Source organism: Eutrigla gurnardus (assembly GCF_963514095.1).
Source record: "Eutrigla gurnardus genome assembly, chromosome: 3".
NCBI lineage: Eukaryota > Metazoa > Chordata > Actinopteri > Perciformes > Triglidae > Eutrigla > Eutrigla gurnardus.
The window spans coordinates 20,851,088-20,865,074 of NC_139917.1; the positions used below are offsets into that span (position 1 = coordinate 20,851,088).

A 13,987-nucleotide genomic window follows, 5' to 3' on the forward strand; every position below is an offset into this window, starting at 1 on the left:
TTTTCATCACCATGCTTCCTGTTCTCCATTTTTTTCTCAGCTCCACAGTTGCTACCTGGAGGAATTACACAATGGCATGTGTGTGTGTGTGTGTGTGTGTGTGTGTGTGTGTGTGTGTGTGTGTGTGTGTGTGTGTGTGTGTGTGTGTGTGTGTGTGTGTGTGTGTGTGATATGATCGTTTTTGACTGGACTAATGCCAAGACATTGAATGAAAAAACTCTAAAACACATTTAGTTAAAAACAGGTATGAATTTATTCTTTCTTTATGCTGCATCTTTTCAAAGAATAATTTCTTCCTTCTCAGATCCAAAACATGAATTGAACAAGGAGAGCACCCAGGCTCAGTTTGACTTTCTCCATAAGACTGAGACAAGACAAGAACCTAGATCGAGATGACACCAAATATGTCTGTAAATAAACCCTTAATGAGGCAGTTGTGTTTTTGTAACTCTCTGTGTCATAGGGCAAAGAGAAAGAGTATGTCAGGTTGTTTCTGTTGAAGCAAGAGGAAATGGTTTTGTGAGTTGATGTGTGTGTGTGTGTGTGTGTGTGTGTGTGTGTGTGTGTGTGTGTGTGTGTGTGTGTGTGTGTGTGTGTGTGTGTGTGTGTGTGTGTGTGTGTGTGTGTGTGTGTGTGTGTGTGTGTGCATGGGTGTGTTACCTCCTACTCTTTCACTCCTACTATATCTTGACCTCAGGGTCTGTTGATCACAGCCTTGAGATGGGAAATGGTGTGCAAACAGAAGGAAAGGAGTTGCTCGACATCAGCACACCTACAGAATCTTGCTTCCTACAAGGCAATGTGGAAACATGCTTTGAAGGGGGGAGGGATTTATGAACACCGCTGAAGGATGTGAATGCCCATATTTGGTGCCTTCCTCCTCCTCCTCCTCCTCCTCCTATTTTTCACACTATTTCTGCTGCTCGCTCAGAACATTTCTTCTCCTTATTTCACAGCCTTGACTTTTTAGCCCCCTCCTGTACTGTTTAACATGATCTCCATCAGTCTGTCTGCAGAGCAGTGTGTCTAAATTTGTCTCCTGCTCTCCCCAGCTCTGATAGTCACCAGACTCTCTCTTTGCTCTCTTGTCGTATTTACAAATCAGCCCATTTGCACCTCGTCTGTCCATCTGGCATTGTCCACCGATGAATCCGTGTAGTGACAAACCCGCTGACGTATTTGCCTTTTGCACAGGAGCCAGCGTGTGAATCCATTCATCCAGACACACACAGACAGATGCCCATCACAGCAAGAGGCATTCTGAGAATCTCTAGCTGTGATTAGGCCCATGTGGTCAGTCCTTTCACTAGTCACTGTTTGGTCACACAGCCGCAATCTGCTACGTCTTGGTTTTTGCTTTAAGTTGTTTTCTCCCACATTTGTTATCTGCCTTTTTTTTCGATACAAAATGGCCATGAACAAAACCTTGAATCCCTTTCTCAAATGTAAATTTCTGAAAATATTGTTCCAAAGAAAAAAGCATGATTCAGGAAATATTGAGTGTATTTTTCTTTTTTATATCAAGATCATTCAATTCAACAATCTTTACACAGTATATCAATATGTCACAGAAAGACATCCAAAAACCAAAAATCTCTGGCTTCCTGATAGGAAGCGAACTTTCCCTGTGGTTTGTTGAAACGAAACCACATTTACACAAACGGATGCTGTGGTGTGTGTTGGGGGGATGGGACTACTACTGATGAGTGGACCTCTTAGGTTTCTCCTGCAGGTTGCTGCTTCTACGGCCAACACTGTCCGTTTGTAGCCCGCCCTTTTCTAACTGCCTCTTTTCTTATTGCTGCACAAACACTGTCTCCCTCCTCCCTCCGTTTCTCTCTTCCTCTTTCTAATCCTGTTTTGTTGAACAACAACCTGCCATTTTCTCCGCCACCCTTCCGTCTTCGTTGGCGTCCCTCCCTGCATCACTGTCATCCGTCTTCTCCTCTCCGTCTCATAGTAGACCTCACTGTGCTCTATCCTGTAGAAGCACTAGCCTTTTCCCCTGCCGATGAAAGTGATTGTACCGGACCACAGATATCACAAAAATACATACCTATTTACATGACACTTTAAGTGGTTACAGTGTTGTCATTGCTGTGCACTGGTTCTAACAGTAGTTGTAAACAGTTAATTGGATGCACTAGTAGCAATAGTAGTTATAACTAAGTTGAGGTGACAAAATTGACAACATCATTCACAACTGCTATCAAATTGCACTATTAGTGATGGACTCAGCCCTCGTAGCCCTGATTGCAGGGAATCATAACGTGACACCATACAGGTAAGACACAGAAAGCCATACCTGTAGAGTATTGTAAATGTATATGAGCTGAGCTGAAGAACTCTTAGCCCTGAAAAGTGTTAAGCCCTGTAGGTGGTAGATTCAGAATCTGACCGTCCCCCCCATCTCCCTTGCTGTGCCTTGAGGATTGGCGTTCAGCAAAGTGGGCAAAGGGGGTATAGAGTCTAACAGGTATCTTCACAGCCTTTAAAACAGGCTGGAACGGGAAGGTATGTTGTACCTAGAGTCAGATTCAGCGAACTAGCAGGTGGAAGTTGATGAGGTGGCTTAAAACAGAAAGGGCTAGTAGTGTAAGGAAAGAGGGCAAGGAGGATGAGGGAGAGGAGGAAGATGGTGGCAGGTCGAACTCAGGTGGACAATCGAGCTCGACACATCGCAGGGTGACACCTGAATCCTCGTTGCCATAGTTTACCCAGTACTCTTCTGCTTCGAGTTTGGGCAGCGCCAGCTCTTCCTCCCCCAACTCGTACTTAACTACTGAGGTGGTTGTGGATGGGCCTTTCCCGTACAAACCAGCTTTCACAGTCTCTGAGGCTTTCTCGAAAAGACCTTTTGTGGATGACTGGGGCTTGTTCTTGTGGAACCACCAACGAGTTTTGGTGCTAAAGGTGGTCGTGGTGGAGCCGCCGATGGAGCCAGGGTCGGGCAGGGGGCAGAGGGCAAAGTCCATCTCACGAAGGAAGCGGAGGTCCTGGTTGCGGCGGGCGGAAGGGGAGGCGCAGATCACTTCGGATGAGGAGACACGGGCCTCGCGGAACCACTCCCACAAGGCGCGGGCCTCACAGCCACAGGACCAGGGGTTGGCGTTGAGGCGGAGGAACTCAATGCCCTGAGTGTCCCTCAGGGTCTGACTGGGCAGCTCAGCCAGGGAGTTGTTGAAGAGGAAGAGCATGGTTAGGCGGCCAAGGTCGCGAAAGGCGCGGCGGTTCACCTGCCTGACGCGGTTGTCATGGAGGAGAAGGCGGTCAAGGTTGACCAGGCCACGGAACACGTTCTCTGAGAGGGTGCGGATGCGGTTGCCATGCAGGAAAAGCTGGCTCAGGTTGATGAGATCAGAAAAGATGTCGTCCTGCAGGAAGTGAAGATTATTTTCCTGAGGAAGAAAATAAAAAGACAGAAGAGGTTTAGCATGGAAAATACAAATGGATTTGTAATATTTGTATGTCTGGGTGTCTGGGTGGCTGCGTGTGTGTGTGTGTGTGTGTGTGTGTGTGTGTGTGTGTGTGTGTGTGTGTGTGTGTGTGTGTGCGTGCGTGCGTGCGTGCGTGTGGTGTGCGTGTGTGTGCGTGTGCGCGTATCTAACTTTGTGAGAGAATATCTGCTTGCATGTTGTACGTCTCTCCAGCGCCCCTACCTGCAGATAGAGGAACTGCAGGCTGTAAAGCTTGTGGAAGATGTCATGGGGCAGGGCATTAAGTCGGCAGCGGTGCATGTGGAGGCTCTGGAGCTTCTCTAGGCCGCGGAAGGCTCCCCCCTCCAGCCTGTGGAGGTTAGGATTGTCCCCCAGGTCCAACTCCTCCAAGTCCCTCAGCTCACTAAAGGCCCCTGCCTCTATCCACGTGATGTTGTTGGCGAACAGCCACAGGACCTGATGGAAAAAGCACACGCATTTCATCAAACATGTGGAAAACGAACTTTCCTATGCCTAAAATGAAGCTTCACACTTGTCCTAGGCTTCCAACAAAATCCGTTTTTCCACACTCGTACTTACCTGAGTCCCAAAGCCAAAAGAGCCTACTCTAAGCTCCGTGATCCGGTTGTTCTGGAGGAATACGCGCTGCGACTCATAGGGCACTCCGACCGGGACGGTGGTGAAGTTCTGCGCCTGGCAGCTCACGGTCATAGGCGTCGGGTAGCACACGCACAGGTGCGGGCACGCCGATGCCGGACTTGGCTTGCCGAGGACCAGCCACACCACCAGCCAGAGGGAGAGGCCGCCTGGAGGAGAGCAGGGAGAAAGGAGGTGAGCGGGAGCTGTCCGTGGTGCTGATGTCAGCCGTTCTTATGCATCACACCAGCATACTCCAAAGCAGTGTATATGGCCCTTATTGCACTGGTGTCTAAGTTAGAATGATGAACTCTCTCCACACTTTGCAGCTTTTTGTGTCTACAATCATTCACGTTAATAATACATATAAGTGGCTCGGCGCTACACTACGCACCGACCATTACGCACAGCATGATCACAAACGTGTCCTCTCTCAGCAGCACCGTCTTAGTTGTAATACACATTTCTTACTATATTCCAGTTTACATTCTGCACTTTGACTATTATCAATCATAAAATAAGTCATTTTTACATTTAATATGAAACAGTGCCGCAGGCTTTCTTAGATTAGAACTTAGAAACTGTTGCAAACATTTATGAAAATCAGTTTTAGATAAGCTCTTTTGCTTTAGTGCCCATGTATCAAAACCAAAGAAGACAAACTTACTTTTGCAGTTGCGTATGATGGAGCATCGTCGGCTCCGAGAAATAGAAGAGGTGTCCATCCTGAACCAAAGCCCAAAGCGAGTTAGCCTAAGAGGGCGAAGTAAAGCCTGCTATCTCCGCTGATGCCCTGGTTCCTGAGTCGGAGCGACTGAGAGTGTGCCGTTTGGTGGCTACCAGTGTCCCATATATACTCAAGCAACCTGTTATTGCCTACGGCAGTGGGCACCGAGGAATCTCCTACGTCACCGATCCAGGGTCATGGATGAATGAGGGCGGCAAACGGAAAGGGGAGGGGCCGACCGTAGGGGATTCTCTTGGAGAGTTTCTAAGCGCGTAAAGACTGGTTGGAGATGTGCGCTCAGATGCGGAGAGGAGGAGACTTCCTCGACGCACATGCAACACGAGGGAGGGAGGGAGGGCGATAGAATGAAAGTAGAAACAATGAAGGGAGGGGTGAGGAAGAGGGGGGGCAAGGCACGGTGCCCGGTAATGATGACTGGGCTCTGTGGAGGAGCGGAGAACGGGTAGGAGAAGAGCGCACAGCTCGTTTCCTGGCTGGCTCTCTCAGAGACCGTTATGGCTCGCTTCCGGCGCGCTGCGAACAGACAGAGCGCTACAGAAATGGGCTTAGACGGTTCTGCCTTAAGACAGGAGGATGCCCCCGAATTATGATTCAACCACAAGTGAGCAAGCCGGTGCCAGAAGAGAGTCACTCAAAGCAGCCGTGTTTGTTGTGGAGGCTACGACATGCTCCAGTCAAGCTGTTCTACAATTATAGCTCCTGAGATCATTTCTTTGAGACATTTGGATCACTTTTAAACAGAATCTTTTTAAATCAGGCTTGTAAAACACAGGCCTATTTCTCTATTTTTATGGCATAAGACCAAGTAAATGGGTTGACAAATGGGCGAAGGGGGTAATAATTAAGCCAGAAAGCAGAAAGACAGCAAAACGCAACAGATAAGCCACTTATAGACTCTTATACAGGCTTTCAAAGATGACATCTTTATTTTGCACTTGTTTGTTTACCTGCGACCTTCTGCTTAATGTATGACTCACTTTTGCTTGGATCTGTCATTAATTACGTATGCATTGTAGGGTCTGTATAGTCCTTTGTGACCTTCCTTAAAGAGTGAAAGAAGAAGCTGTGAAGACAAACTCACTTTTATAGCAGAGTTTCTTGAGAGTATATATCAATGTTACATTACACAAGCAATTGTTGGAAGAGGAAAATAGGAGAGTCGGCCTTGGATTATAATTCTATGTCTGATGAATATAAGTGCGTAGCACTGCTCAGACTGAGAGTCATGAGGAGGTAGACAACAGAAGTGCTCCCGTTCACAATTCCGTGACATACAGGCGGCTCAACACATGAGTATATGAGGGAAGAAATAGTCACATTGAAGCGAGGCTGCACACATGCACGTGCACAGGCTTCCTTCTGCACGAAGCCTGAACTACAGGCATCATAAACAAATGAGTAATTGTGTGTTGTTGTTCCCTCACACCTCCTGCGTTGTCCTTATCTGGACTTGCCGACGAGCTTTAGTACCCACTGGCCATCCTGGACCAACACCTCACGCAGGCCTCCCCTTAACACACACCCACAGTACCAGCTGCATGTGCAAGTGTGTGTGTGTGTGTGTGTGTGTGTGTGTGTGTGTGTGTGTGTGTGTGTGTGTTGACTGCTGAGGCACAACTTTGTCTAAATGCCCCCACAGAGTGTCAGTCAATCAGTGTTGTGCCAGTCACCCACACAGCAGGTTTGCGGGACTGTGTAGGTCTCTTCAATGACTGTGATGATCGCCACGTTTGTTTGCTTAATCGCCACGCAATAACGAACGCGAGGCTTCCCCGGGCCGCACCCACTCTTGCACATCTGCACGTCTGTCTTTATCTGTCCCTCCGTCTGTACCTCACTTTAATGCCTGCGGGGCTTTGATCCACTGTTAGTTACCGAGTGAGGAGTGCGTCACTGCACCGGCCGGCACATCGTGGTCGTTATCTTTCGCCCTGTGGGGTTTGTGACACACATATCCACTGATTGCACATTCAATCAGCTGATTGAGAAGCCGGCTGATGATCAGCCTCCTGGGTTCAGGTGTGGCTGTGCAAACCTCTCCCAGATGACATCAACACGGATAGCTGGTCAGAGAGGATGTTAGTGTGGACAATGGGATACTGTAGCAGAGGTGTGTCTGTTGCCAAGGTAACAGCACGCATCCCTATATTTTCTGGCCTGTGATAAAGCTATTAAAAAGAGGTAATATCCTTCTGTTATTAAACTGCAGCCCCCTTTTGCACTATTCCTATTGGCTCAAGAACATTTGCTTCGCTTTATGAGCATCTTGGAGTTTGAGCAGTTTATAAAAAGATGGCTTTTACATGGTTCATCTCATTAGTGAACACAAAACACAACTTGTACACTTTGTGTCCCTGTGGGCAACACTAATGAGGATGTATTGGAAGGACAGTTGGAAAAGCACACAAACTCATGTGTCACATCAAGTGTGAGACAAAGCAAACCGGGGCATGTACTGTGGAAGGTGACCCGGTGCGTCATATGGTTTTGTAGGAAATCTGACACGTTTTTCCATTGGCACGGCCCGTCTGTCTCTCCGGCACGCATTCACAGCAGCGTCTTTCAGAGTCTATCCAATTGTCACCGACGAAAGACGCTTGTGTTATTCTACGGCTCACCTCCCCTCTCCTTCAACACATTTGTCTTTGTCTTCCAACACTCCCTCCCTTTTTCTTTTGCCTGTGTCGTTCATTCGTTCCATCCCTTGGCGTCACCACTTCCGCTCGACCATATACTGCTGCTTTTTTCCCCCCACACTCTGGCACACAGTCTGCAGCACAATGGTAACTGGTGTGATATGTAATTATTCTCTTGTTCTTCAAAAGCAACACGTTATTGACTTTCTAAAATGTTGGAGAGGGAAGACGTTATCACTTTTGTGTTATTAGGTTCCTCATTTTTAATGGATTTCTTGTCATTTACAAAGCAAACTTTTATTAACCAAAGCAAATGACACGTGGCAGATTGGAAAGCAGACTAATAAGGCAGCTTCATTAGATTCAGCATTTATGGCCGAATACTGCCCTCTGTGAATTTCATGTCTTAAAAATATAAAACTAACTAAAGCTTATAGTTTGTTGTAACCTGATTATACGCCTAAGAATACATATTTTTTATGTATTTTTTCGACTTCCCTGCAGAACAACAAGACGTTTCTCCGCCCAAATTAATTGTGTGTATTTTTTCAAAAAACATATTGGTGAGTGCATATCTTTCCTCGTGAAAGATTTCTAAAGATTATTCAAAAGCTGTGCATTCATCCACATTCGATAGCTTGTCGAACCAACTGTCAATATTCCGAATACCCCCAAAAAAATTGGAACACGTGTAAAAACCGTAAATGCAACATCATAAATCTACTTGTGACTCCACAAGTATTACAATGTGTATATGATTTCAAAAACATGCATAAAATGAAATTGTGATTTGTTAAATGTATATCCCTTCAAACTGGCTGGTTAACCCATTCAAGATTTGTATTTTTTAAATGGTCAGGAATGTTCATTTACACACAAATTATAGATGAGATCTATTGTGAATTGTGTCGCAATGATTTGACTTTTTTTTTAAATGGCTCCACAGAAAATACAAAGTTTGTGAAACAATAGGCTATACAGTGAGAATGCTGTAGTAACTCTGGTCTGCTCTTTGGTCAATGCAACGTCACGTCCTCCTCTTTCATCACCAGCAGAACAATTGTATAACACTCAGCCATATGTGTTCGCATTTTTTCAGATCAATGTTGTCCTCTCTCCCTCCTCTTCTTCCTCCTCCCTCACTCACTCCATTTCTCTTCAAAGTTAATGTGTTCAGTGTCCTCTCACAGCTCTCGCAAACCAGAAACATAAAAGCTTTTCCTCCCTCTTTGAATGTATGTATCTCTCACTCACTCTATAAGGTTTTGAATTTACACCTGAATTTGCCCTAAAACGTGGTGAAATAAACAAAAGTAATATCTAGGCACGCATAGCAGAATGAATTCCTTATTATTTGTCTTTATTCATTATTTGGGAAATGTTTTGGTGTAATGACCCTCATCGGGCACTTAATCATTGAAGTGACAAGCCCATATATATATATTACATAAAATGTAAAGCTTCCCACCATGCACTGGGGGAAAGGACTTATGGACCTGTGACTTAATTGGCTTGTTTTCCGGCATTGTAATCTTACGATGTGAGACCAGTGAGTGATGTTGTGTGTACGATTGGTGACATGTCCCCGGTGTGAGTGCGTAGACGTGTCTGCTGCAGCGCTGTTGCCTGTTGCTGCATTACTGAAGTAACAATGTCACAGTGTCCTCTGTTGCATGTCACATCATGTCTTTGCGTCTGTCCCCTGCAGATCCACAGCCACTGTCCGTTAAAGACAAATAAGAATCTTTAAAAGATAATGTTCAAGTGCATATCTTTTTCCTGTAGGAAATACATTGCAGATGATAGCCAGGTCTCAACGATACGCACAATGCATTCCAGCGAGTAACACTGAATGAAAAAGTAATTTTGGGAGTTTGTAAAACTCCACAGGGCACCTTTTTGTCAATGGAGCTATGACGACAATAGCACAGCAACCAGTCAACACCAGTTTTAGCCATGTAAAATCTTACAACCACATCAAAACAGGCTCACTACAGTGTCCACAGGGGGAAATCAGCCCGTCTAGCCAGCCACACAGATTACTTTGTCCAGGGGACATTGTATTTTACAGCGGCCCTTCAGTCACGAGCATCAAAATCTATTCTGGCCCCCAGGGAGAGATTTCAGGCATTACTTTCTTGATATCATCTCTGAACATTTCCCACAGAGAGAAAAATTTGTCACAGCAGATTGCTTTTCTCACCATGCAATGATCACATACACACCCTTCCTGATAGCATTGTTGTTTAAAATTGTGATTTTAAGACAGGGAGAGAGTGATCACTAATCCCATGTTTAATCACAGCGGATCAGAATCAGTCAGGTCATGCTGTATGTTGAATCACATATAGCAGTTTATTTTGTTAGTTCCTCTGATCTGTTGCAGTTATTTTCTTCACTCACCTCTCCGTCTCAGTCTGTCGCTCTACCTGTTTGAATTGGTCCTCTGAAGATTATTGAATATTTGTGATGGTGCCCTTACCCTGGCAAACGTGTGTGTGTGTGTGTGTGTGTGTGTGTGTGTGTGTGTGTGTGTGTGTGTGTGTGTGTGTGTGTGTGTGTGTGTCGGTGTTCCAAACAACCAAAGGAAGGGTGAGACGCCTATATATGGGTGAGACATGTTCATGACAGTCTCTACGAGAAGGTGTTGCACTTGGTTGGACACACAAAGAAGTGACAGAAGTTGAGTGAAGAATGAAAAAGTGGACTTGAAATGACTCGGAATTAACCCGTTTTCAGTTTAGGAGCTTCTATGTCATCATCCGTCACCAGTGAAGACAGAAATAGATAACAATTGTGATTATTGAGGATGTTTCCCATTACCTCCCAATACAAAGGATTCAGACACTCACATTAGGATCTGTGTCAACACTGAACCAGACGGACAGACAGCATTCAGTTACTGGAACCACATTTGTAAATGATGGACTGGAGAGAAAATGCATGAACAAACAAGCAGCAATTAGTGATCGATGTATTTCTGTTATTCTGCTGGCTGCTGCTTCTAAGGCTAGTCCTGCCTCCTCTCTCCTCCATATCCTCACCCCTAGTCATCAGTCTCCCTCTCCTCTTTCCTTGCATCCGTCTGCTCCCCTTTCATCTTTTATTTTTAACCCTCAGGCATGCCTCATGCGTGACGCAGATGGGTACGTAATGCGGACACGGTAAACTAAGGCCTGGGCTGCAGACATAGACAGAGTGGCAGCGACTGAGGAACACAGGCAGATCCAAGGGGTCTTGTTTGGGAGACAAGGAGGGAGCAGGACTAAGTTAAAGCTTGGGGACAAGATGAGACGGATGAAGAGAGAGACAGAAATGTTATCATCCTTTATGTGACACAAACATTGGAGCTAAACAGGTAGCATTCCCAAAACGTGTCACCTGTCACCTGAAACACCTGTCATATCTACCTGCTGTGATCAAAACTATGTGAGGAAAAAAAATAACCAGCATTCCCACTTCTTCCCTTTGCCTCTCTCCCTCATCCATCTTCTTGAAAGCTCCACACACCCACTGATTTGTCTGAGCAGAAAGAAGAGGAGTTACATATCAATCTTACATCACTCAATAGTCAGCCGGAGACTTTTCATAGAGGCACCAAGCATCAACATTGCATGACGCACACCAACTGTCAGGTTGAAATGTGTATGCACTAGCGCGCGTATACGTGTGCGCATATGCAGTATGTGCAAATCATTTTTTGGATGTATAGTTCATTGGTGTTGCTGCAGACCCAATCTGGAGTAGACAGAAAGTAGCTCCGCAGACTCACACAGCACAGAGGAAAGAGAGAAAGTTCTTACTCCTTATGGTCCCACACCTTCCCCTTTTCCCTCCAACTCACCATAATGGACAAACATTACTCATAATTAGACAATGAGACTAAAATTGTCAGTCGACTCCTACTCAACATACGTGTGCAAGCTGTTTCTAAACTTATACATCCTGCACGCAACAATGGCAGCATCCAAATTACTGTAATGATTAATAAGGGCTCACGTAGGACTGTATTATTCAAATATCACAGTAAAATTAGTACTGATGACACATTCGATTGCCGGCAAACATCTGTGATTTTGATAGCAATAAATAATACAGAGAAGATTCTGCTGGGGGATTTGATTTTATCTGCCTTTAATTCTGACTAAACGCATTAGGTTTGCTGAGAAATCGCTGTAGTGCAGTTGGTGGGAAGGAAGGTAATGACATCAGCCTCAAGTATGGGGGACCAAACATGACTAAATAACGGAAAGAAAGAAAGGAATTAAATAATAAATAGACAAAATGGTCAAATAAAAGTACAAATAAAGAAATTGAAATAAAGGAAATGATATAATCTTAAAATAAAATGATAAATACAAAATAATAATACATTTTCAAATAATAATAACACATTATTATTATTATCTTACGTTTACTGGGTCAAGTTTGGTCTTCCATAAAGCAGCTCTCAGGAGAATAATATGGCTATGCGAATAATATAATGTGAATATAAAATGTGTTTGTCCATTTTATTAATTCATTCCATTTTATTGAATTCGCTTGTCCTCCATAAAGCAGCTCTCAGTAGAATGATATGGATGTGACCATATGATCCCATCCGATTGAAGATCTTATTAAATTCCACTTTAGAGCCCAATTGTTTGAAGACATCATCCTTACATTTTTCCAATAAAAGTAGGCTACCGCCCCTATACACTTCCACTGAGCTGTTGTTCATCCTCTGTTCTACACAAATTGAAGATCAATTTGGTCTGTTAGAAGAAATGTGATGGAAAACACAATGTGACAAAGAAAGTACAAGCACACACTTCATTATCTTCAACAGCTATGTCTTTATCTGCAGTGGTGAATGACCACCCGTCTGAGTGTCTATTTTACTCCTTACGTGACTATATATTGATTAAATGCACATCATGTTGTATTGAGAAGACACCAGACCATAAACGCATGCTTACAATGCATACTGAGGGAATAAATCAAGTCAGAAGTGGAGTAATTGTCTTGTAGGGGTTCCTCCCCGATGGCTATTAGAAAAAATGCATGTTTAAGGCACTTCCACATCGGCTATATCTCAGAAGCAAAGGTTGCCTGCTTCTACCTCAATGATTCATTAAGCTCTTGTAAGCTATCCCATAATTCCCTGCTGCTGGGAGAGTCTCAATTCACAGAATGACATCAGAGGCAGGGCTGGAAATAAGGCATGCATGTGCTTGTGTGCCTGTGTGTGCGTGTGTGTCAGCCCGGCTCAGTTCTACTTACATATGAACACCCGTGTGTGTGTGTGTGTGTGTGTGTGTGTGTGTGTGTGTGTGTGTGTGTGTGTGTGTGTGTGTGTGTGTGTGTGTGTGTGTGTGTGTGTGTGTGTGTGTGTGTGTGTGAGTGTGTGAACGTGTGTGCTTACGTGCATGTGTGTGCGAGTCAGTCTGACGTCAATACTCCTCCAATCCATATTTAACTTCATTCACCAGGAAGCCACATAGCACCTTGTAGGTGTCTTATCTCTCAATGTATTTATAGTACTGAACTAAACTGGGTGCCTGTATGACAGGTGAAGTGTGCCTCTCCCTCTCTAGTCCGACGGGTGGAAGAGGGCTGAGCTGACAATGAGAGTTTATTTCTGGAGTGAGACTGCATGAGAATCTGTTCCCAGTTCTAAGAGTTTCATAATTTTGACTTTCCAATCAAAGACTCAGATTTCCTTTTCAAGGCAGCTTATATTTGTTGTATTGATGAAGCAAGGAGCGCTTCATGATTATCAAAACCCGACAAGTCTAAGATCCTCCAACTGCTGCAATGCTAACACTGTCTGTGCAGAAAGGATGTTTCAACATATATGGGATGTTTGCTTTGAACCTTGGTATTCTATTGGAATAACAAACTACTGGCTTACGCTACCCAGATCAAGACAAAACAACCTTTGACAACATCTGTCTGACAGAATCAACCATGACTGAACCCTGAAGGCTTCAAAAACGTAATATTTTGCAGTGGATCTGTGTTGAATTGCATCAGCTTGTGCAGGTGTGTTGTGAGAAGTGCCTTGACAGACGTCAGACTCTGATGGACATGTCTCCCTTGGTATCTTAGGTTATTAAATAATAAATTAATTAAGTCAGACTTCTTCCAATTAGCACTGGATAATGAATACAGTGTACTGAAGAATCACCCAGTTCCTTCTTTGTGTGTACATCTTTTGTTTGGGAGAAACAATAATGAGTCAAAGGATTTAGTGAATCATATTCATGCGCTGTACACGTCATTTCCGAGCCAACAATGATTGAATGATACTCTAATGCAGTTTACTGAAACACGCCTCATTATATTTGCACGATCTGAAGCAGTCTATTTAAAAGCCCTGTCCTCAAAGAAAAGGCTAATCATCAGAGACATCACAATGTGGGTCGACCACATGGCACATAGAGAATAGGCAGATGACATTATGAATGATGTGGTTTGTTGCTTTTTAATATTTTATCAGCAGTAGGGGAAGATTTCTTTTTTTATTTTATTTCATGAAAAAAAAAAAG

The 13,987-nt window shown here is 44.4% G+C and overlaps 1 protein-coding gene across 1 annotated transcript; it reads right to left on the minus strand.

Moving 5' to 3' along the window:
• Positions 1–1,478: 1,478 nt before the first annotated feature.
• On the minus strand, positions 1,479–4,813 carry rtn4rl2a (reticulon 4 receptor-like 2 a). The gene is made up of 4 exons (XM_084005767.1): positions 4,741–4,813; positions 4,017–4,243; positions 3,660–3,893; positions 1,479–3,398 (listed from the first exon to the last, which is right to left on the minus strand). Exons 1-4 carry the CDS (start codon positions 4,796–4,798, stop codon positions 2,538–2,540), a joined length of 1,380 nt encoding a protein of 459 aa, XP_083861893.1. The 5' UTR covers positions 4,799–4,813; the 3' UTR covers positions 1,479–2,537.
• Positions 4,814–13,987: the final 9,174 nt, after the last annotated feature.

What these genes read in the sequence shown, in the direction of transcription:
- rtn4rl2a (XM_084005767.1), bottom strand. Translation starts at nt 4,798, where the DNA reads ATGGACACCTCTTCTATTTCTCGGAGCCGACGATGCTCCATCATACGC. An exon ending in CATCATACGCAACTGCAAAA is followed by an intron (nt 4,244 to 4,740) that starts GTAAGTTTGTCT and finishes GCTCTCCTCCAG; the next exon opens with GCGGCCTCTCCCTCTGGCTG. An exon ending in TGCAGTTCCTCTATCTGCAG is followed by an intron (nt 3,399 to 3,659) that starts GTAGGGGCGCTG and finishes TTTCTTCCTCAG; the next exon opens with GAAAATAATCTTCACTTCCT.